Source organism: Trachemys scripta, chromosome 6 (assembly GCF_013100865.1).
Source record: "Trachemys scripta elegans isolate TJP31775 chromosome 6, CAS_Tse_1.0, whole genome shotgun sequence".
Classification (NCBI taxonomy): Eukaryota; Metazoa; Chordata; order Testudines; family Emydidae; genus Trachemys; species Trachemys scripta.
In genome coordinates this window covers 64,571,468-64,593,578 of record NC_048303.1, presented here as the reverse complement: position 1 = coordinate 64,593,578, position 22,111 = coordinate 64,571,468, and the positions used below count along the sequence as shown (strand labels likewise).

The 22,111-nt window shown below is 42.6% G+C and overlaps 1 protein-coding gene across 6 annotated transcripts in view; it reads right to left on the bottom strand.

Annotated features, from left to right (window-relative positions):
* FER (FER tyrosine kinase) overlaps positions 1–22,111 on the bottom strand; it is a 424,085-nt gene that overhangs the window by 357,389 nt on the left and 44,585 nt on the right. For 5 of the 6 annotated variants that reach the window (XR_004646238.1, XM_034774460.1, XM_034774462.1 and 2 more), the window contains 2 exons: positions 13,521–13,785; positions 7,193–7,366 (listed from right to left, as the gene is read on the bottom strand). Coding sequence is in view for 5 of the 6 variants with exons in the window: in XM_034774460.1 (XP_034630351.1) it covers positions 7,193–7,366; positions 13,521–13,727 (381 nt within the window). In the remaining variant the exon portion in view is untranslated. The remainder of the gene's footprint in view (positions 1–7,192; positions 7,367–13,520; positions 13,786–22,111) is intronic. The other variant, XM_034774461.1, reaches the window with a different exon arrangement.

Genomic DNA, 22,111 nt, shown 5'->3' with positions numbered 1-22,111 from the left:
GGATTTTAATTAGCTACTGTTTATGCTTATCTGATCCTCGTTACACTAAAAGAATTTCTTCCAAAGCCTAACGCAGAAAAGTGACCGATTTTAAAAATTTCTCAAATGCCATTAAAGGTGCCTTTGGATAGAAGAGTTCATCTCTTATGACCCAGGCCACCAGTTATGAGGTCTAGAGGAGCAACTGGCTCCTACAAAGAGATTGAAAATGTGGGTCAGAGAATCTTTCTTTCAATAGACAACTGGACCAGCTCCATGAACCAGGACATTTTTGGCAAAGGAGCTACAAGAATAGCATTGCCTTTTACAGTTCAAACCTTTAGCACATTGTGGAGGAAAAGAAGTGAGCAGCAAGTACAAAAGACCATGGGAGCATGGGATTGAGAAGACATTTGACAACCCATTGGGCTCTGGTATCAAAAGAAAAACCTGAAGAGCTGTGCATTGAAAGAGAGGCAAAAGAGATTCTTTGATAGAGTGACTTCAAACATTCATGGACTAGGAGAGATCACTTGTGCTCAGTCAACCTGAGAGAACACTTAGCTTTTCTGCAAAATGGACTGCTCTTACATTTTTTCTCCATTATGAGGAATGTGAAGACTGGGACGGCTGGGGTTCATAGAATCATAGAATCATAGAATATCAGAGTTGGAAGGGACCTCAAGAGGTCATCTAGTCCAACCCCCTGCTCAAAGCAGGACCAATTCCCAGCTAAATCATCCCAGCCAGGGCTTTGTCAAGCCGGGCCTTAAAAACCTCCAAGGAAGGAGACTCCACCACCTCCCTAGGTAACGCATTCCAGTGTTTCACCACCCTCCTAGTGAAATAGTTTTTCCTGATATCCAACCTGGACCTCCCCCACTGCAACTTGAGACCATTGCTCCTTGTTCTGTCATCTGCCACCACTGAGAACAGCCGAGCTCCATCCTCTTTGGAACCCCCCTTCAGGTAGTTGAAGGCTGCTATCAAATCCCCCCTCATTCTTCTCTTCTGGAGACTAAACAATCCCAGTTCTCTCAGCCTCTCCTCATAAGTCATGTGCTCCAGACCCCTAATCATTTTTGTTGCCCTCCGCTGGACTCTTTCCAATTTTTCCACATCCTTCTTGTAGTGTGGGGCCCAAAACTGGACACAGTATTCCAGATGAGGCCTCACCAATGTCGAATAAAGGGGAACGATCACGTCCCTCGATCTGCTGGCAATGCCCCTACTTATACAGCCCAAAATGCCGTTAGCCTTCTTGGCAACAAGAGCACACTGTTGACTCATATCCAGCTTCTCGTCCACTGTGACCCCTAGGTCCTTTTCAGCAGAACTGCTACCTAGCCATTCGGTCCCTAGTCTGTAGCAGTGCATGGGATTCTTCCGTCCTAAGTGCAGGACTCTGCACTTGTCCTCATAAGTCATGTGCTCCAGACCCCTAATCATTTTTGTTGCCCTCCGCTGGACTCTTTCCAATTTTTCCACATCCTTCTTGTAGTGTGGGGCCCAAAACTGGACACAGTATTCCAGATGAGGCCTCACCAATGTCGAATAAAGGGGAACGATCACGTTCCTCGATCTGCTGGCAATGCCCCTACTTATACAGCCCAAAATGCCGTTAGCCTTCTTGGCAACAAGAGCACACTGTTGACTCATATCCAGCTTCTCATCCACTGTGACCCCTAGGTCCTTTTCTGCAGAACTGCTACCTAGCCATTCGGTCCCTAGTCTGTAGCAGTGCATGGGATTCTTCCGTCCTAAGTGCAGGACTCTGCACTTGTCCTTGTTGAACCTCATCAGGTTTTTTTCTGCCCAATCCTCTAATTTGTCTAGGTCCCTCTGTATCCGATCCCTACCCTCTAGTGTATCTACCACGCCTCCTAGTTTAGTGTCATCTGCAAACTTGCTGAGAGTGCAGTCCACACCATCCTCCAGATCATTAATAAAGATATTAAACAAAACCGGCCCCAGGACCGACCCTTGGGGCACTCCACTTGAAACCGGCTGCCAACTAGACATGGAGCCATTGATCACTACCCGTTGAGCCCGACGATCTAGCCAGCTTTCTATCCACCTTACAGTCCATTCATCCAGCCCATACTTCTTTAACTTGGTGGCAAGAATACTGTGGGAGACCGTATCAAAAGCTTTGCTAAAGTCAAGAAATAACACATCCACTGCTTTCCCCTCATCCACAGAGCCAGTTATCTCATCATAGAAGGCAATTAGGTTAGTCAGGCACGACTTCCCCTTCGTGAATCCATGCTGACTGTTCCTGATCACTTTCCTCTCCTCTAAATGTTCATGATTCTCTTTTGCTAGGTCACATAAGTCTCAGTTACTGAATTGTTTTACAAAACTAGCAATTGTCAGAACTCCACAAAAAGCAACCAGGGCACATCTTTCAATTCTTAGCTCCAGTCTAGACCAGTTATGGGGAAGTTTAAGTCGGAGCAGGACCATTTCTTGAGTTATCCTGCTCCCACAAGCATCCATGCACGCACACACCCAATCAGTCAGATTTCCATGAGTTGTTAAAATAGACACTGGACAGGAAAGGACTTTTTGACAGACTAGACCTACAGGTTTCCAAGGAAGAAACTGAAATACTGTTAGTGCTGTGAAGCCGTTGGTTTCTGTAGATAAATATCCCAGGGCACTGGCTAGAAAAATGAATCAAACAGACTCCATTTTGAAGTTCTGAAAGGATGGTAAATCAATGAAACCAAAGTAAATAAATGGAGTTGGACTCTTAAATGCCGAGGGTAGTGATGTTACTCATCCCATGATTAGGAGGTGCTGAGCACAATTAGAAACTGGTCTTTTTACAGAAGAGTGAAGAACAAACACAGGGAAATGAGATTAGCGATGAGAAATCTTTGTATTTAACTGTGAAATGGATCTGCCTCACCTGTCTCAATATGCTCTTCTGTCAGTGACGAAAACAAAGCCAGAAACTCCCTATCTGGATAAATCTAAGAGGATTAAGATAGTCAAAATTATCTTTGGTTTTATCTACATGGTGTCTTAGTCCACACCAGAGGGATATATATTCTAATGCAGACCAGAGTGTCGCACACCAAGTGTCTTGCATGGACCCTGCTGGTGCACACTAACATTCCCTAGTACATGTTAATGTAGTCACATTTCAAACAATAGTACATTAATGAATGCCAGTTAGTGCACAACATGCTGGTATGCGTTAGAATTTACACTCCCACTAGTGTGGAGTAAGGCATTGTGTAGACAATCCCTAAAGTGCATACTACTAGCATCCAGGGCTGCGATGTGTATCTGATATTTTTGTCTTAGTAACATCATAAGCCCCTCTTTTTCTCCAATTTTTACAGAAAGAAGGATGTCTGAGATTCGCAATGGGACTGGAATAAACCTGAAGGTAGAGTCTTTACCATTGACATGTGTGGAAAGCATGACTTTTGTTTGTTTTCAAGTAAATCCTTAAGGGATGTATCGAGGGATTCCTCAAACAAGGATTCTCTTGAATACGAAATGACCATGTTTTTATTTTGCTATAATTACTCCTTTATGGCAAGATTTTATCCAGCGTGTCCTATGGACTCCAATCAGCACAGCTAATAATCTTGTTGAATATTGGATAGTGTCCTAGGGGGCTAAGGGTATTTTGATATTCTACCTAACAAGGCAGAAATTCTGCTGTGTACTATAGAAGAGGCCTTATGTGGACAAGTAAGTAGCTCAATGAGCCATTCAATAAGTGCTCCAAAGGCACAAAATCATTGGACAGACAACAGCAGGTAAGACTATAAGAATACACAGTATCTCATCAGAAATCAATCCATACACTTGCCTAGAGAACCTCAGGAAGGGCTTGAAAAACTCAACATCTAGAAGACAATATAGTCTACTGGCCAGGGTAAAAAATACCTGTGTGGCCTTACTCCCACACCATGATCTGTTTCAGCTAAAAAGTAAGCCTCACAAAGCTCCATGCACTGTAGTTCATTGTAATTTACTGTCAAAAAACTTAATTAAAAACAAATATATATATATATATACACACACTGTGATAGACCAAGACCAATTGGGAACAGCAGAGTAGCAGAAGGGATATACTGGCCACTGGATAAGTAGTTTTCTGTTCCCTGAGTGACCAGAGCAGGGGCTGCTCCAGGCTAATAGACCACCTGACTCCAATTAACCTGCTAAGAGTCAGGTGAGGCAGTTAAGCATCTGACTCTAATTAAGGTCCCTCTGATGCTATAAAAGGGCTCACTCCAGTCAAGCCAGGGGGGGACAGGGAGCCAGAGGAGAGGAAGTGTGTGTGAGGAACTGGGAGCAAGAGGAGTGCAAGAAGCTGAGAGTGAGTAGGCGTACTGTTGGAGGATGGAGAAGTACAAGCTTTATCAGACATCAGGAGGAAGGTCTGGTGGTGTGGACAAAGGTGGTGTTGGGAGGAGGCCATGGGGAAGTAGCCCAAGGAGTTGTAGGTGTCGTGCAACTGTACCAGGAGACACTCTAAACAGCTGCAGTCCACAGGACCCTGGGCTGGAACCCAGAGTAGAGGGCGGGCCCGGGTTCCCCCCATACCTCCCAGGAGGAATTGACCTGGACTATAGCTTCTACCAGAGGGGAAGGTCTCTGGACTGTTTCCTGACCCACAGGGTGAATCTGTGAAGTGAGCAAATCTGCCAATAAGCGCAGGACCCACCAAGGTAGAGGAGGAACTTTGTCACAATACATACATATATATATTACACACATACACACACACGCGCAAATAAAAAAACTTGTTATTAGGGTTGGTCGATCAGCAGAATTTTTTTTTGTCAAATATATTTGTGATCTTACACTCCATATTCTTTATGAAAATATAACTATGATATGGATATGACATAACAGATAAACTTTATGCATGATGGCTCATGTAAGATATCTTTGGAAAGGTTATGATTTACTGAATGTGATTATCCAATTTGTATGCATGTACCACTTCCTTATCTAAAGTTAGGACTATTGACATGTAACTGTGGGTAATTGGGAAAAACCCACCAGACAACCAGCCATCACAGCCCTGATGGCCCATTAGGAAGAAACAACAGAACTGCGAAGATACTAATCTCTCTCCTTCCTGAGCGTCCTCCTGGGACTAGCTGTGACACTACTAGGTCAGGTGGTCCTGCCACCTGGTACTAAATACTATCTTGGACTTCTAGTAATTTTCCACTCACAGGAGGGGAAGGTCAAGTTTGGGAAACAAAAGGTTTCCCGCCTTGTGTAAATTCTATTTAAGGCTGGAAGGGAAGGCATTCCAGAGTCTCCTCCATTGCCTACACACGAAGAAAGATTGCTGAAAGTACCTGAAGGGACACAAATACCAACCCGAAGGGAAAGGCAGGGGTAAGTCCAGACTGAGACAGGGGTCCAGTCTGTAAGAAAAATAACTGGAACTCTGAGCTACATAAACTCTGAATCCTGCCTAAATTCAACATTTAGGGTGAGAAATTAAATTTTGTAACCTGTTTCTTTAGTGAATCAAGCTTAGTTTGCATGTTTTGTTTTATTTGCTCAGTAATCTGCTTTGTTCTGTTTGCTTCCCCTTCAACCACTTAAAATCTGCCTTTTATAGTTAATACATTTATTTTGTTTATTATTAAACCCAGTTTCTGTAATTTCTAATGGGGGAGGACGGCAAGAAATATTGCATATCTCCTCATTGAGGGAGGGGGCGGATTTCACAATATACCTTTGGGTCTGCACTCCAAGTGAGGTGGGCACCTGAGTTCTGGGGCAAGTCCCTTAAGCTGAGTCTTCCCGCAGCGGGCTGTGGCCCTGCCTGTGTGTGCGCTAGAGGAGGCTTAGGAGCCTGGCTCGGCAAGACAGTCTAAAGGGGGCGGCCATGTTGGCAGAATAGGCAGATTCAGTGGTATCTTAGCACATCAGGTCTAGGTGGCATCTTGAAGGGGGGCAACCCATCACAATATTATCATATATATGTTATCTTTTTTTCTGTCCTATAGCAGAACATGGTATAGTATAGAGTTCTCTCCAGTGTTCTTCCACTACCACCTCCTCCATTTTTTCCCTCTCTCTAAATTGTTTTCTACCCACCTTAGATTGTGTGTCTCCTTTTTTCCCTTCCCCTTGTCCCTTCACTCACTCACTCTCGCTCCATATTTTGTACTTTTTCTTCCTAACTTATTCCATCAATCTTTCCCACCACCCCAGAATAAGGAGGGATAGCTCAGTGGTTTGAGCATTAGCCTGCTAAGCTCAGGGTTATGAGTGCAATCCTTGAAGGGGCCACTTAGGGATCTGGGGCAAAATCAGTACTTGGTCCTGCTAGAGAAGGCAGGGGGCTGGACTCAATGACCTTTCGGGGTCCCTTCCAGTTCTATGAGATAGGTATATCTCACATTATTTGATACACCCAAGCATATCCATTCATAGGCCCACACACAGGATTTGGAAGTTTTACCAGGCACCCAATAGGCTGAGAAGTCAAACTATAAACCACAGAATAATAAGGAGGACACCTTATGTTACATGTCAATCTCCCACCAGCTGCTGGGAAAGTGGAGGTTGCTGGGATTCCTAATAGGAAGCTGTCCCCTTAAATTTCAGTCGTAATATTGTACCCAATGAAGTTAATCCGAGGGATGATTATTGCTCATTGAAAACTTGTTGCCATACTTGTTTGGGGGCTCCATTATTCATTTCAGCCTCTGGATCCTAGGTATCAGATACATTTGAAGTCCACCCCAAAACCCATTGTGGCTGCTGAAAGGGAGAATTTTTTTTTAAACACAAGCTTAGATTCCTCAAACTTACAGCACTCATCAAGAAAAGCTTTTACTTGCCTTAGATTAGTGGATTTTTCAAGCCCTGACCCCAGGAATGCCTAGAGGAGACAGGAGAAGGGATTCACACAGTCACACTCTACTGGAAGGAGAAAAGTTCCAGAGCAGTTAGCCTAACTGAATTCACTTGCAGGACAGTTTCCCACCTCTGCCTTTTCAGCTAGTAACTTGTAGAAAAATGGAGGAACTGGGTTAAACAGGAAGAAAATGCAATCCAATTATAATAAATTAGTATTTGTATTGCAAGATAAAGAGGAATGGTGGCATCTGCAGTATTCACGTGAATATTTATATGAAATAATTCTATATACTACTTGATAAAGCTTTAGTAATTTAGTAAATTAAAAAAAAAATCATGTATAATAAGTTACCTTGAACATCTCTGCCTCAATTTGCTGATGAACACCTATGTAACTCTTCTTTACTTGTTGCTTGTCTTTGATCATCATTGTAAGTCTATGTAGTGGCCCAGAGTTAAGATCTTCTGCATGTGTCTTCATTATCCTGCTAAGTTGCTCTGTCTGCTGTACCATAAGCAGCCAAGACTGGAAGAAGGAAAATGAAGAAAATAACTTATCTGCTATTGCACGATCAAAAGAAACTGTTGGAAAAGTACATCATCATTTAAAGGGGTTTTAGAAAGAATATTTTTGAACATTTGCCTGAATGCACACTTTAAATATAGCAAGCAACCATGTCTTTAACCCACCCACGCAACGGAGTTAGAGATGTATTAATGATGTATCATAGTCACATTTCAGCATCACACCAAAGTCTAGGTCTATCATGAAAACCACTAACCCTCACTTCAGCTATCACCCAAATTCCTTTACTTTGACAGACATGCTGCCAGTGTCCTTTCTTCTTCCCTCTCCTGTTTCCACTGTCCTGGCAAATTTTTCCTTTTATTTAAATCCATCTCAATTACATGACTAATTCTCTTGGCCATAGCAGTGGTAATTTTTAGTAGAGTAAAATGAGGTCTCTCTTTATGTTACACACAGGGCCAGAACCTCTGCTGGAGTAAACTGACATTTTGCTCCATTAACTTCACTGGAGCTAAACCAATGTACATAAGCTGTTGACATGAGCCTCAAACTAGCATTTAACTTGAATAAAAGTATTTGATATCCCATGGAACCTTGTTCAGTTCTGCTAAAGAGAATAGAATGGGGTTCACTGGGCATTCAACTTTATGTATTATTTTGTACTTCAGCACTGCTATGAATTACCATATCCCAGTTGAAATTACAGAATTTAGATAGATACAATATATAGTTATCAGTGTCAGGACACTCGGTTCAATGCCTTGGTTGAACATAAAGGTACCAATGTTTTTGTAATAACCACAATTGACTGAGTTCTCCTTTTTACATCTCATCTGAAAAAAGGCACTTCCATCTGTGCATGCCCCCTTAACATCAGACTAGACTGAGTTTATTAGAAACCTAAATGGAAGACCCAAAATCTATTAAGTTATCCATAGCATTTCTTACAGTACTTAAGTGTTCTCTAGGATTCGCTCATCGAAGTACTGAAACAGTCCTATTACAGTGTGCTTAAACAAACGTTTCTAAAAGCTGAAAAATAAAATTAAGGAGCTGACTACTTACAATCATATAGGAAAAGTTATTTTTTCTTATCCAAGAGAGAAAAGAATATATTATCATCAGTTTTGTTGTCTAAAAATAATGTTGTATGGCATTGCTAGCACAGAATAGCTGCTGCATTTCATCCCCTCAGAAATGCCAGCATTTTAGGTATAGCAATCACTCCAGCACTAAATATGCACAGTATTTGGGATTCTATGGCACAAAAAATACACTCATTTGAAAAATACTGAGTTCTAGTGTGAAGTATACTGTGTAAAAAACATGATACAAATTTTAGACTCTCATGGTGTTTAAATAGAAAATAATTCTCTTGGTTAGCCAAAATTAGAGCAAAGAAGAAATAGAAATGACAAATATTGTAATAAATAGTAACTGACATTTACAATAACTGAAGTAAAAAATGTTCAAAAGTGGCTGAATGGAAAAAAGGATGGGGACACTATAATGAAAAGAGAATTATTTCAGGGGAAAAATCATATTGTTTATAGACTATATGGCCAGAAGTGAACATTTTAATCATTCTGTCTGATGTCCTGTATAACACAGGCCATAGGACTTGCCTGAATCAACTCCTATATTCATTTTAAAATTTCCTGTGATGGAAAATCCACCACAACTTGGGCAGGCACCAACGAAGGAAGCAGGTGCTTGGAGCAACCAATGGAAAGGGGTGGCAAGTCCAGGTCTTCGGCAGCAATTCGGCGGCGGGTCCCTCAGTCCCTCTCTTCCTCTTTGAGCTGCCACCAAAGTGCCGTCGAAGAGGAAGGAAGGGAGCAAAGGACCCGCTGCTGAATTGCCGCCTAAGAATGAAGCGGTGTGATTGAGCTGCCACCAAAGTGCCGCTGATTGGCTTTATCTTTATCTTTTTTTTTTTTTTTTTTTCCCCGCTTCGCTACTTGGGGTGGCAAAAAAGCTGGAGCCAGCCTCGACCACAACCCTTGGTAATTAATCTCACTATTAAAAATTTGTGCCTTATTTCTAATCTAAACTTGTCTAACTTCACTTTCCAGCCATTGGATCTTGTTATACCTTTGTCTGCTAGATTGAAGAGCCCTCTAGTATCAAACTTCTGTTCCCCAAGTAGGTATAGTCAAGCCACATCTTAACTCTTTGTTAAACTAAACAGATAGAGCTCCTGGAGTCTTCAACTTTAAAAAATGGTTACCTACCTTTCATAAATGTTGTATTCGAGATGTGCTGCTCACGTCCATTCCATGTTAGGTCTGGGCACGCCCACATGCACAGCTGCCAAACATTTTCCCCTGGTAGTATCCGTAGAAAGTGACCGTCAGGGGCGGTAAAAAGGAACAGAGGGCACAGGGCCGGCAGCACCGCATATACCAGCACGGGACATTAGCACGGGACTCCAGGAGGCACCAGAGACAGCCCTACGGATACCACTAAGGGAAAAATCTCCAGCAGCCATGCACATGTGTGTGCACACATCTAATATGGAATCAACATGAGCAAGCACTCAAAGAAGATTACATGTTTTCTAATTCTTTAATCATTCTCCTGACTTTTCTCTGAACCCCCTCCAATTGATCAACATCTTTGAACTGTGGGCATCAGAACTGGACAAAGCATTTCTGTAGTGGTCGCACCAGTGCCAAATACACAGATAATATAATCTCCCTACTCCTACTCAGGATTCTCCTGTTTATACAACCAAAGACCATATTAGCCCTTTGGCCTCACTGTCGCACAGGTAGTTCATGTTCAGCTGATAATCCACCTTAACCCTCTCATCCTTTTCAGAGTCACCACTTCCCAAGACAAAATCCCCCATCTTCTAAGTATGGCCTACATTCTTTCTTCCCAGATGTATTGACTTTTACAGTTTGTCATACTAAATTGCATATTGTTTGCCTGCATCCAGTTTATTAAGCAATCCAGATAACTGTGAATCAGTGACCTGGCCTCTTCATTATTCACCACTTCCTCAATGTTTATATCCTCTGCAACTTTATCAGTAACTGTTTTATATTTTCTTCCAGGTGATTGATAAAAATGTTAAATAGTACAGGGCCAACAACCAATCCCTGTGGAATCCCACTAGAAATACCTGCTCAGTGGTGAATCCCATTAACAATTACACTGAGACATATGAATTAGCCAGTTTTTATCCATTTAATGTGTGCCATGTTGAATCTGCATTGTTCTAGTTTCTTAATCAAAATGTCCTTTGCAGTCCCAAATCAAACATCTTACAAAAGCTTATTACATTAACACTATTCCTTTATCACCCAAACTTGTAATCTCAACAAAATAGGTTATCAAGCTAGTTTGATAGGATCTATTTTCCACAAACCTGTGTTGATTGGCTTTAACTATATTACTCTCCCTTAATTATTTATTAATCCATTCCATTATTCTGCCCAGGATCAATGTCAAGCTAACAGGCCTATAATTACTCAGGTTGTCCCATTTACCCTTTTTAAATATTGGCATAACACTAGATTTGTTCCGGTCCTCTGGAACGTCCCTAGATTTACTGGAAAAAAAATTAATCAATATTAACCAGTCCTTGGCCAGCTCTTTAAAACTCTCAGATGCAAGTTATCCAGAAATGCTGATTTAAAAAAAAAGTCTTGCTTTGTAGCTGCTGTTCAATGGAGAGGAAGTTGTGTAACCATGCTCCTCTATAACCTTGGCTCTCTGCACGAGGATGTCTAATTGTAGCAGCTGCATCAACCTCCTCAGTTTCTGTTGGAATGGAAAGTATTTCAGATGTAGCAGTATCATGATAGCGGTCCGGCTTTTTACCAAACAGAGAAGAAATATTTATTGTACACTTCTGCCTTTTCTGTATTATTGACAAGTCTACCATTTCCATCTAGTAATGGACCAGTATCATTTTTAGAATTTCTTTTGTTCCTCACATACTTGGAAAAACTCCTTCTGTCCTTAACTCTGATGGCTATAGGTTTTCTCCTTCCGTTTTTGCTTCCCTTATGCTATAATTTCTAGCTTCCTATTTATATTTAAGATACTGTGTAATCATCATTAATTTTCCCAACAGCAGAGAAGTGAAAGCACAAATTGGGCTAATTCAGCTGCTAAATCACAGTACTGAGCTAATTTGGCTGCTCACAGCAGGAGGCAGTGTCTCACCAGATAGCACCAGCATCCAAGAATCTTTCTAATCTTTATAAATATTAAGGTTTGTAAAGAACGAGACATGACAACCCTATGTTTTTCTTCTTCTATTACTGTTCTATTATTAATAAGCATATAGTATTTTGGTTTTCTGCTCATAAATAAGGCTCCATGTTTGCCATGGAGGTCACGGATTCCGTGACTTTCCGTTGCCTCCGTGACTTCTGCAGTAGCCAGTGTGCCTGGCCTGGGAGCCACCTGAGCAGCTTGGGCAGTCCCCGGACCAGACGCACCAGATACTTCTGGGGCAGACTCGAGCCCCCCTGTCCTCCAGCAGCATGAGTTTGTGGGGGGTGGCTCAAAGCTGGGGTGCGGGGCGGTGCTTATCTGGGGGGGGCCCCCTCTCTGTGAGGGCAACAGGAACTCCCCTCCCTCAGCTCCTAGATCCTCATGCTGCCTCCACCTGCAGGCACCGTCCTCACAGCTTCCACTGGCCGCAGTTCCCAGCCAATGGGAGCTGCAGAACCGGGGCTTGGGGCGTAGCAGAGACAGCATGTGGAGCTAGGAGCTGGGGTTGCCGCTTTCCAAGATCCAGGAAGGGAGCCTGGCCCAACCCCACCAACACCTTCCCTCCACCCCCTCCACTCCAGCACCCGCCGTGTCCCCAGGGCCGCGACTACCCTCTTCCCAGCAGCCACCGGGCCATCCCCCCCAGCTCCTGCGGGGCCCCTGGGCCGCACTCCCGAGCTGCCTCCCCCTCCGCCAAGTCTTAGTCATGGACGCGTCACGGGCCATGAATTTTTGTTTACTGCCCATGACCTGACCATGACTTTTACTAAAAACACCCGTGACTAAAATGTAGAATTACTCATAAGTTAAGGTGTCATTAATTTTATTTTTTTTTTTGGAGGGGGTTGGGTCAGTTGTTTCCATTAGTGCCTAGAAAGAGGGGAGGTTTACCCACTCTTCTTCTATCATGTGTGATTCAAGATAGATAAAGGACAAGTGGTCACTTGTTCAAGTCCAATTCAGATTAAAAGTGATTAAAATTCATTAACTAACAACTATTTGGTGCCCACTGTGAAATAAGTGAGCTGCTCCAGTCCAGCATTTTCAGCAGAGAGGCCAAGAATTGAAGAAGCCATTAAGACAGAATAGACCTCTAACTACCAAAGCAGTTGTAAGTCAGGCCTAAGGCTTATTAACAGGTGAAGTGGGGACATTTGCTTTGCCTCTGCCGTTGCTGTACCTGTTTTGTATCTATTCGGTACATAATGGATGTATTTTTAACCTTTCATAAAAGATTTTTTTATTTTAAACTGTATACAAAATACTATATTTAACAATATTACAATTATGAGAAAAAGTCTGAGAAACTTTGGCCTTAATTAATGCTTTGTTTTTACAACTACACACCATGGTGTGAATAATGGTCAGAATGTCAGCCTTACCTCTGAATTTCCTGGCTTTTTTTCTATTTTTATCACAACCTCTACGTTGTATGAACAATAGTTTCTATTTAACAAAAAATCTTACTACAACATATTATAATCCCTAAACATAAGAATAGGTGGGTCAGCCCAGGGTCTACAATACCAGAGCTCAAAATTAGGGATTCTAGCTTGGTCCACTTTTTTCAGTCCAAAAGAAGAGTTGGCATGATACACATTCCGCCCAGGGAATGCCGCACCTCACTTCAAACTCTTAACTAAAACTGTATTAGTGGAGTCCAGTGGGCACATGTTCTAACACAGAAGGAAAATAGGAAAGGTGGGAGAATAAAGTAGATGGAACACAAGGTTCAGAGTGGCTTAAGAGATCCACCCACAAAGGGACAAAACCAGCACAGGACAATGACACTTTTCAAGTTCGTCTTTGAATTTACTTTATAACGAAGAAAAAAAGGAGTTAACAGCCAACTACCTTTTCTATATAATAATTAAAACAATGATTCCTCAATTTCAATTTCTAAATAATCTTCTCTTACCTTGGATACATTGCTAATATAATCCAGTTGGGAAGTACTCTCTTTATCAACTTGATTACAAAGATTCTGTAAAGTGGATGCATATTCTTTGTCACTTTTTACTCGCATGGCCATAAATTTCTTCACAGTTTCCAGTAGTCGTAACTCCCAATCTTGCAATTTTAACAAAGCATCATGAGAATACTTCAGGTCACTTCCAAATCCCATCTTTATAAGGCACTATATACGCTATGGGCAACAATAGAGGTTCTTCTAGTCACCACATCTGCAGACAGAAAATTAATGAGAAAGGTATTGAAAGAGGAACCTATAAAATTTAATGATCACGAAGTTATGACACATATTGAAATTTAAAGCAAGCAGCAAATGTTTTAATTTAACCACTCATCTCTGAACTAATATAGTCAGTCAGCCACAATTTTCAACAGCAAGACTCAGCTCTGTCTTGCACATTAACCACTTAGAAAACAGCTAGCAAAGGCGGTCCTGGCGTTAAAGCACTAACCTAGGACTTGGGAGATCCAAGTTCAATTTGCTACTCCACCACAGACTTCCTGTGTGAATTTGAGCAAACTGCTCAGTCTCTTTGTGCCTTACTTCTCCATCTGCATAAAGTATTACTGTAACAGTACTTCCCTATCTCACAGGGATGTTTGTGAAGATAAATATATTAAAAATTTTGAAGTTCTTAGATAATATGGCAAGAGGTCCATATAAGTACATAAGATGCATTGAATTCCCAAACTAAATAGATTGGTTTGATTAAATAGTTGAGACAGAGATCAATGCAGACAGATACATTACAAGACAAAAATCCCAGATTATCCTGCCCGACTCCTAGTAACCATAGAGCCTCCTTTCTTCACAGTACACTGCTCCTGATAGCCCACAAAATTCCTAGTAATTAGTCAATTGTCAGGTGTTAACACTTTGGAAATCAGTTTCTAGAAGGCTAACAGCCATATATAAAACCCCAAACACAATGTAAAAAGACTACTAAGGTTTCAAAATCAAGTGCTCCAAAGTTCAGAAATACCAGAAGGAAGGCTACCAGGCGCAACCTTAATTCAGCCCCTTTGTGAATATGCATTATGATACAGTCTTAGATTCAGGGGCAGCAGAGCCTTCCCAAAAGTGGGGGGGTCCAGGGCCCTGGCCCCATAAGGTCCCACCCCCTACCCTCCTCTTCCCAACAAGGTCTTGCCTCACCATTTCCCCTTGAGGCCCCTCCTCTTCCCTGCAAGGCCATGCCCCCCACCCCACACCTTCTCCCAAGTCCCCTCCTCTTCCCCCAAGGCCTGCCTTCTTCCTCCCGAGGCTATGCCCCCAGCCAAGCCAGAAGCCACAGCAAGGCCAGGGAGCCCTCCCCCACAGATACCCCACCAAAGCAGGTGGGAGGGACCCAGGCTCCCCACAGTTGTCCGCGTCTCTTGCTCCGGCCGGGGGGCAGGGCCTTGGAGCTGCAGCCTGGCCATGGTAAGAGCCATGTGGGCAGCTATGGGGAGCCGCAGTGCAGACCCTCAACCTGCCCTAGGCAGGTACACAGGCTAGGGGCTGCTCTTTGGCCCCCCGCACTGCGGGCAGGTGGAGGGTCCACACAGCTTCCACAACTGCCCAGGATCCCTGGCCTGGCTCCACCAGCTGCTGGCCTGACCGGGGCCCTCAGGGGGAGGATCGGAAGGGGACTAGGTTCGCCGTGGTAAAAAGTTTGAGGACCATAGCTCCCTGCCCGCTCCCCTCCTGCCCCCGTTGTGATGTCACTACTTTGATTATATGATCACATACTATTTTTTCCCCCACAGGATTCCTTGCTCATTCAGAAGGGATGGTGCTCACTGGATGGGCAAGAATTCAATATTTCTTTTTACCCTAATCAATCTGTGTGTGGCCCCATTCATTATTTACTGCACATCATCCAAACTATGCACTAAATACAGAATTAGTCAGGGTGGATAAAAATCAATGATTTAAAAAAAATCAGATTTTTTTACTTTAAAATGGATTTTTAAAAAAATGCTTTTTGAGGAAAAAAACAATTAAAACTCAAAGATATCTCATCGTTGAATAGGGATTATAAATTCTAATTCTATAATATGAGACAATATATTCATGTAATGTTTAAGAAAAGTTTTGTAAATGGGTTCCAATAGTTAATGGATTAGGGACCCAATCTTATGAGGTTCCAGGGGCTTCTGTATTGATTATTTAGGTTAATCTTTCTATCTACTCAATGGGACTCAGTGCTCAGTCCAGAAGATACCATCAGAGATGCTTAGTTTTGCAGTTCTCAAACTGTGGATTTGTGTCTCCAGATATAACATGCTTGTTAACAGCAAAATATGTTTTTGAAATAAATAAATAAATAATATATAGAGGTGAGAAATAACAGACCTCAACCCTCTGCAAATTTGTGTACACAGAGTTAATCCCTTACCTCTCTCTAAAAGTGCAAGTTTCAAAAAGTTAAATGAATAGAAGATTTTGGGGGCGGAATAGATTTGGACAAGGAGAAGAAGTCTGGAGATAAATGTGAGAAGGGAGGAGCAGGCGGTAGAAACAAAAAAGTGAAACTGTTTGATCAGCATATTCCAGAAGTCTTGAGGTCTTTCTGAGTGTAGCCTTCATTGATTTGAGATCTACCATACCATTCTCTCACTAGAAGTGAAAACCTAGAATGGCAGCAGGCCATAAAAGAGACTCAGTTTTGGAATATTTAAATTAAGTTCCTTTACCTGTGGGTAAGAGAGGCATGCGTGCAAAATGCAAACAGTGCATCAAAGAAATGCAAGGCCTGGTTGCACGAATGAAACAACATCATGAGAAGTGTTCCTTCTCAGGAGGAAGCTGCGTTGAAGATGAGGAAAGGAACATGTCTGAACATGCAGGATCTTCAAGTTGGTAAACTTTTTTATTTCATACTTCTTTCTTAAGGACTGCCTGTCTTCCTTCTGGACTATTCTTGAATTCTCGTGTTTGAGCAAAAAATATAGTTGTTACTCTATGGTACTATCATTTTAGATGCAGTTGTGATAAAAAAATAAATAGCTGAAATAGGCAGATCTTCCTTTTACAATTTCACCTTTAAAGTAGTACTGTCAGTGAATGCAATGAGCAATACTAAATGAGCAGTATGCTAATAATAATTAAATAACTGCTTTGACTTATTTTGTTCAGGAGAATCCATCCTCAACATACAGGATTCTGAAGACTATCCCCCTTCAAGATCACCATCATTTTCTATAGTCTCAGAGTTATCTGCCAATGATAGTGTTTCAGCCACATCATGTATGTCACATAGCCATAGTAGATTACCTGTAGCAAAAAGAAAAAAAACTCCATCATTCAGAAACAAATATAGATAAATTTGTGATAAGAACCAGCAGATTACAAAAAAAAGATAGTTGATGAAAAAATTGCCCTGTTTGTTTATGCAACAAACTCTCCTTTCCGTACGATTGAGAACCCACACTTCATTAACATGGTTCAGTCATTAAGACCAGGGTACAGTCCACCCAAAAAAGCAAATGTCGCAGACAAATTGCTGGATAAAGTGTATGAAAGAGAAATTGAGCAGTGTGCAAAAGATCCTGTTTTATATGCTTGTGTGACAACAGAAGAAGGGAATGTCTTCCTTACAGAAACAATTGATACATCAGGAAATGCGCACACAGCAGAATATTTACAAGAAGTAGCACTAAAAGCTACAAAAAAACTGTGAAAAAAAATTCAAATCTCAAGTATGCAGCTTAGTCACAGACAATGCTGCAAATGTATCCAAGATGAGAAGAAATTTAGGAGAGAGTGAAGAGCGTCCCAAGCTAATAACATATGGTTGCAGTGCTCATTTGATGCATCTCCTAACCAAAGACTTCAGTGTTCCAAAAATAAAGGCTAATGTTGTTGAAATTGCAAAATACTTCCATAACAACCACTCTGCAGCAGCTGCTCTGAAAAAAGTGGGAGGAACCAAGCTAACCCTCCCACAAGACATGCAATGGAACTCAGTAGTGGACTGTTTTGAGCACTATATCAAGAACTGGCCTAATCTGATGACAGTTTGTGAACAAAATCGTGAAAAAATAGATGGCACTGTCACAGCCAAAAATCTCAACATTGGGCTTAAAAGAAAATGTTGACCACATGCTGAGTAGCCTGAAGCCTATTTCTGTAGCCTTGAACAAAATGCAGGGAAACAGCTGTTTTATTGCTGACGCTGTTGAAATTTGGAAGGAACTGAGTGAGATCTTATTTAATGACAGAGTTAAATTACAAGCATTAAAAAAAACGAATAGGACAAGCACTATCTCCAGCTCATTTTCTTGCAAATATTCTCACAATACACGGTACCAGGGTGAAACCTTAACTGCTGAAGAAAAGGAGTTGGCTATGACATGGACATCCAGCAATCATCCCTCCATAATGCCAACTATAATAAACTTCAGAGCTAAGGGTGAACAATTGAAGAAATATATGTTTGCTGATGACGTTTTAAAGAAAGTTACATCAGTGAACTGATGGAAGTCACTTAAGCACTTAGAGTCAGGGACTGTTGAAGTGATAATCTCACTTTTAACAGCAGTAGCTTCTTCTGTTGGAGCAGAAAGAATCTTTTCTTCCTTTGGACTGATTCATTCCAAACTGAGAAATCATTTGGGACCCGAAAAAGCAGGAAAAAAGCTTGTTTTTCTTTTCCAGATTATGAACAAATAGGAAAATGAAGGTGAAAACAACTCAGTTAACTGCAAAAGCCAATATTTTAAGTTTCTCATGTTGACCTGGCTGACATAGTCTATTTAATTTTTGTGGCTTTTTTAATATTTCATTTTACTATTTTAGTTAAAAACAATTTTAACAAAAACAAACCTGATTTTAAAAAACTTGAATGTTTAACTAAATTCAAAAATTCATATGCTTGTTTTGTTATAATATTATATGTTTGCTGTTGAAGAAAAAAATCCAGAATACATAACGTTGTTTTAGTTAAATAAAACAATTTAAATGTTTGTCTGGTGATGGTCTCCTCCTAATACAGCATGGCAAAAAAACATTCCAAATATTAATGATTAACCTGTTGAATTGGAGATATTTATGAAGTCATTGGGAGGTGAACTATCTGCTTCAATTACCTTTGGTAGATGAAATAACCAAACAATCATTCATTTTCTGATATAGCTGTAAAACGAATCTGAAAAGTTTTCAAAATAAACTTTAAAAATGTTGCTAGCAGCTTGAAGGGTGGGCCTGTCAGCTTTGCCAGGATGAGGTTTAGGTCCCAAGGAGGGATCGGTTCCTTTATCTGAGGGAACATCCTCTCCAGCCTTTGAGAAAACCAAATTACCATTTCATGTGAAAAGACCAAATCTGTTGTCAACCTTAGGTCAGATGGCTGAAATGGCTACCAGGTGGACCTTAACTGAAGAAAAGGGCCAGATCTTGTTCTTTCAAGAGCACAGGGTACTCCAAAATAAACTGCAATCAGGACTGTGTAGATGGAACTCCGAGTTGGGAAGACCAGGTAGAGAATCATTTCCACTCTACCAAGCAAGTTGCCCTGGTGTAGGCTTTTCTACTCCCTAGTAGGATTCTACGAACCTGCTCCAAGCAAGCTCGCTCTTCAGGATTCATCCATGAAGGTTCCAGGCCAACAAATGAAGAGAATTGAAGTTCAGGTGGAGCAGTTGACCATGGTCCTGGGTGATCAGGTGAGGGTGCAGAGGGAGATGGATTGGGGGTTCCACTGGAAAGCTTCAGAGGGTGGTGAACCAGTGCTGTCTGGGCCACGCCAGGGTTATAAGGATGACCTGTGCTCAATCCTGCTTGATCTTCGACAGAACCTTGTGAATTAATGGAATTGGGGAAAGGCAGTAATAGAGATGAGTTATCCGGCCCAACAGGTAAGGCATCCATGAGAGACCCTGGGCTGTGGCCCTGCAGGGAGCAAAACTGATGGCATTTCCTGTTGTTTTGGGTAGCAAACAGATCTATAAGGGGAGTCCCCCACCTCTGGAAGATGTCCCTTGCCACATCCAGTCGAAGGGACCATTCATAGTGAGTGGAAAAGGACCTGCTGAGGCGATCCACAAGTTGGTTCTGTGTACTCAGCACGTAAGATGCCTCTAGTTAGATGAAGTGTGTAATGCAGAACTCCCACAGTTGGATTGCTTCCTGGGACAGGTGGAAGAATGCACTTCACCCTGCCTTTGATGTAGTACATGGCGATTATATTGTCCATGAGAAGCGAGACTGCCTTGTCTGCAATGTGGGTTAAAAACGCCTGGCAGGCCAGGCAGACTGCGCTGAGTTCTCAGATATTGATATGGATTGAGAGCTCTTCTTGAGACGACAGGCCTTGAGTCCTGAGATGCCCAAGGTGGGCTCCCCAACCCAACACAGAGGCATAGAGATCAGATACATGGATGGTTGGGGCCTCAAAAAAGGTATTCCCATGCAGACTATGCCTTGATTCAACCACCAAGTCAGTGAGTCGAGGACTTGAGGGGGAACATAAGTATCGTGTCCAGATGATGTTGCAAGGGTGAATATACCGCGGCCAAACAGGCCTGGAAAGATCTGAGATATAGTCTCGCATGTTGTACCACATATGTGCATAATGCCATGTGGCCCAGAAGGCTCAAGCATATTCGGACTGTCATGGTCAGATGTGCCTGAAGGGAGCTTATCAGGGTCGAGATTGAGCAGAAACGATCTTCCAGAAGCAGGGTCTTCGCCTGTACAGGAGTCCAGAACCACCCCTATGAACTATATCCTTTGTACAGGGCTAAGGGTAGACTTCTGGTTGTTTATTAATAAGCCCAATGCCTGGAAGGTCGATTGGATAAAATGGATGTCTGATTCCACCTGCGTTCTGGACTGGCCCTTGATTAGCTAGTCGACAAGATATGGGAAAATGTGAACTACTTTTCTCCTGAGGAAGGCCGCCACTACTGCCATACATTTGGTGAAGACCTGTGGGGCGGCCAACAGCCCGAATGGCAGAACTGCCAATTGGTAATGAGTCTGGTTTACAACAACTCTTAGAAACCTCTGTGCTTTGGAAAATGTATGGAAGTATGCATCTTTTAGGTTGAGGGCAGCATACCAATCCCCTGGATCTGGCAAAGGAATGATGGAAGCCAAGAAGACCATGCAGAACTTTAATCTCTTTAGATAGTGGTTGAACTACCGCAGGTATAGGATCAGTCCGAGACTCCCCTTGGCTTTTGGGATTAGGAAGTAACGTGAATAAAACTCCTATCGTCTTAGATGGTGAGGAACCTCTTCAATGGCTCCCACCCAAAGGAGGGACTGGACTTCTTGTTCCAATATTTGCTCATGAGAAAGGTTCCTGAAGAGGGACGGGGAGGGTGGGTGGACAAAAATTGGAGGGTATAACCTAATTCTATTGTGTTTAGATCCCCATGGTCCAAGGTAATATGGTTCCAGGCATTGAGGAACTGAGACAGTCGGTTGGAAAACAAAGGGGTAACTGGATCCAGAATCGAGGGGATTGAGATGTCGTCCTCGAGCATGTAATCAAAACAAGTGCTTTGAAGTGCCCAAATGTCTAGGGACAGAATGTAACAGCCCTAAGGAGGAGGTTGGTGTAGAGGGTTTATGCCAGAAGCCCTTTTTCCTCCTCCACTGGTCCTGTCTGGAAGACGTCGTGAAATAACGTCAAACCTGCTGAGGCCTGTAGTGTCTTCTGGCTGCTGCCAGACTATACAGACCCAGAGATTTCAGGGTCGCCTTAGAGTCCTTAAGTCTGTGCAATTTGGGGTCTGTTTGCTCTGAAAAGAGAGAGGACCCTTCAAATGGGAGGTCCTGGAGGGTTTGCTGCACCTCTTGAAGAAACCCCGAGGACTGTAATCATGAGCTCCTGCATATGGTAACAGCCATAGCCACTGATCTGGTCACAGAATTGGCAGAGTCTAAGGCTGCCTGCAGGGAGGCCCAGGCTATTGTCTTCCCTTCTTCAACAAATGAAGAGAACTCCTGTCTGGGGAAGCATGTCCTTACATTTTTGCGTCAACTCCCACGTATCAAAATTATGGTGACGTAGCAAAACTTGCTGATTCACTATTCAGAGCTGCAGCCCACCCGTTGAGTAGGCTTTCCTCCCAACAAGTCCAGCTTCTTTGGGTCCTGTGCCTTGGATGTGAGCCCCGCTTGACCCTGACAGTCCTTCTCATTGGTGGTTGCCAGTGCCTCATCTGGAGAAGAGGAGGAGGAGGTAGCTAAAGCAGGTTGAGGGGCCTCTGCCCCTTCATTCTATCTCCACTGAGACCTGTGAAACTTGTTCTTGACGTTCGGCACCGGAATCTGGGTCTGGCGTCTCACAGCATGGTACCGGAGGCACTCTACTTTCCAAGTCCACAGAGTATGAATGCCTCGAGACAGTGCCCTGGCCCCAGGGAAATCCCCATGAGTTCCAGAAAGGCCATTGCATGGGTGCTGGCCCCCATGATCCCATAGACCAAGTGCTCAGCAGCACCATAGCACCAGATGTCCCAACAGAATAGGGAGGGAAGTAGCTTGAGCTGTCACAGCAGCGTGGAGAGTAGGACTCCAACAAGTTAGACAAGCTGCAACAA